Source organism: Chinchilla lanigera, unplaced genomic scaffold (assembly GCF_000276665.1).
Source record: "Chinchilla lanigera isolate Chin_1 unplaced genomic scaffold, ChiLan1.0 scaffold00012, whole genome shotgun sequence".
NCBI lineage: Eukaryota > Metazoa > Chordata > Mammalia > Rodentia > Chinchillidae > Chinchilla > Chinchilla lanigera.
In genome coordinates this window covers 5,276,350-5,278,450 of record NW_004955413.1, presented here as the reverse complement: position 1 = coordinate 5,278,450, position 2,101 = coordinate 5,276,350, and the positions used below count along the sequence as shown (strand labels likewise).

The 2,101-nt window shown below is 36.2% G+C and overlaps 1 protein-coding gene across 1 annotated transcript in view; it reads left to right on the top strand.

Moving 5' to 3' along the window:
* Positions 1-1,481: 1,481 nt before the first annotated feature.
* The window catches only part of Clec4d (C-type lectin domain family 4, member D), a 9,422-nt gene continuing 8,802 nt past the window's right edge, over positions 1,482-2,101 (top strand). Inside the window, exon 1 of the mRNA XM_005378869.2 lies at positions 1,482-1,686. Within this exon, the coding sequence (XP_005378926.1) occupies positions 1,659-1,686 (28 nt within the window). The 5' untranslated portion in view covers positions 1,482-1,658. The remainder of the gene's footprint in view (positions 1,687-2,101) is intronic.

Sequence of the window (2,101 nt, the reverse complement as noted above, 5' to 3'; positions counted from 1 at the left end):
GTGGATGCTGAAAATCTAAGATCAGGGTGCCAGCATGGTCAGGTTATGGTAGAGCCCTCTTCTTGGCTGGTAGATGACCATGTTCATGCTGTATATTCACATGCTGTCTTGGTTATTTTTTGTTGTTGTTGAGACAAATATTTAACGCCAAAAATTAAGGAAGGAAAGGTTTATTTAGCTTACAGTTTGTAGAGGTTTTAGTTTATATTTGGCTGGCTCTGAGGCAGAGTGGCACATGTACCAAATTTTGTCTTGATTATTTTTTTTTATTGTTGAGACAAAATATTTAATGCCCCAAATTTAAAAATGAAATTTATTTAACTTATGTTAATAGAGGTTATAGTTTATATTTGGCTGGCTCTGAGGCAGAGTAACACATGGCAGAGGGCAAATGTTTATAGAGGCAAAAAATAGCAAAACAACAAGAGCAAAAAAAAGTGACAGAGCTAATAAGCCTTTTTTTAAAAATATATTCTAAACAGGCTGCCCCCACCCAGGGGGCATATAGCACTCACATAATCTCCATGCCTTCCTCTTACACAAGCTCAAGATATATGCAAAATAAAAACCCTGGCCCCCTGCTCAGTCACTTATTTAACTTTTTAAACTTTTTACATTGACACAATAAACAACATCTTAGAACAAAAAGAGCATGTCTTTTTTGCCCCAGGATATAAAACTATTAAGTTACTTAGTTAAGTTTTTAGACTCTGCAAGTTAACACAATATATCAACCATAACATATGCCAAAATGGAACAGTAGGGTGAGAACAAACACTTCCATCACTTTTTGTAAGGGAATTAATTCCATCAGGAAGAACTCATGATTATCATTTCAGCTAAAACTAATTACCTCTCAAAGGTTCCATGTAGAAACACCATTATGTAGGTCATTAGCACTTCAACAAGTACATTTTGGAGAGACATAGATGTTCACTCCATAATGCTATGATATATGAAGCCGGGGGCACTGAGGATGTCTTTACCACAGAATCTTACATTTTCTTTATCTCTGCCTCAACAAAGCTATTTTGTCTCACATAAGAAGATTTGGAATCTAATTAACAGCTCTGCCACCTCTTCCTCAAAAGCCTTTAATCAAAGTTTTTTGTGTCTTTACATACAAACTGTACACTAAAGCTTTTGTTCTCTATTTATATTGTCTTTTGCCACATATATGCAACATCTCACTCGCTCAAAGAACTTTCTAGGACAGAGTTTGGCTCAAACATAACCTTTAAAAATATCCAAAAAACCAGAAAGATGAGATGTTAGCTAACTTTTGATTAGGCATAACGACTTTTTTCATTGTATTGCTAAATATTTTATCTGAAAAAAATTGAATTATTTCATATGGCACATGAGGATCTCAACATATTTATGGGACTTGTACTATTTTGGGTGTTGCTTTCTCAACTTCCTTTTTGCTTTGCGTCATCTGCTGGACTGAATCAAAGGAAACCCGTCTTTGGAAAGATTTACTTTAAGCAAACTTTTGTTCTGGGAACTGCCTAATACCACAAAAATGGGTAACATTGGAGTACAGCGTCAAGTATTTCTGAATATACTCCTCTATCCACTTAGACACACACCCTGGGGAAAAATAGAAGAGGTTCCTGGTCTTCTCAATCACTGGACAAGAAGACCATAAACACACAATGCAGCTAGCAGAGCCTCAGAGAAAAAGTGAGTATGCTTTTTCTCTCCTTGTCATTTTAAGCAAATGGCTTCATGGCTAAGATTTTGAACTGTGAGTGTATAATAGTTCTGAATATTGAATATTCTGGTGATAGGAAGGAAGAGGTGGAAGAAAATAAGGATAACCTTGGAGTAGGGGAAGGCATAGATTGTTTCAAATAACAGGTAACAGAAACTTCTTTATAAAATGTAGATTGTACCAATAGAGGAGATAAAGCAGGGAAAGAAAAAGGGTGGAAAGGAAGGGGATCCTTGGGGAACATTCTTTTGAAAGGGGAGAGAGAGAGAAAGAAAATAGAGAAAACAACCAACTGTAGGATTAGGATGTGTCAGAGGCTCTCACTATATGGTTTTATGTTTGACTGACGGTATTCCAAAGGAGTTACAGTGCAGGGGATTTAGC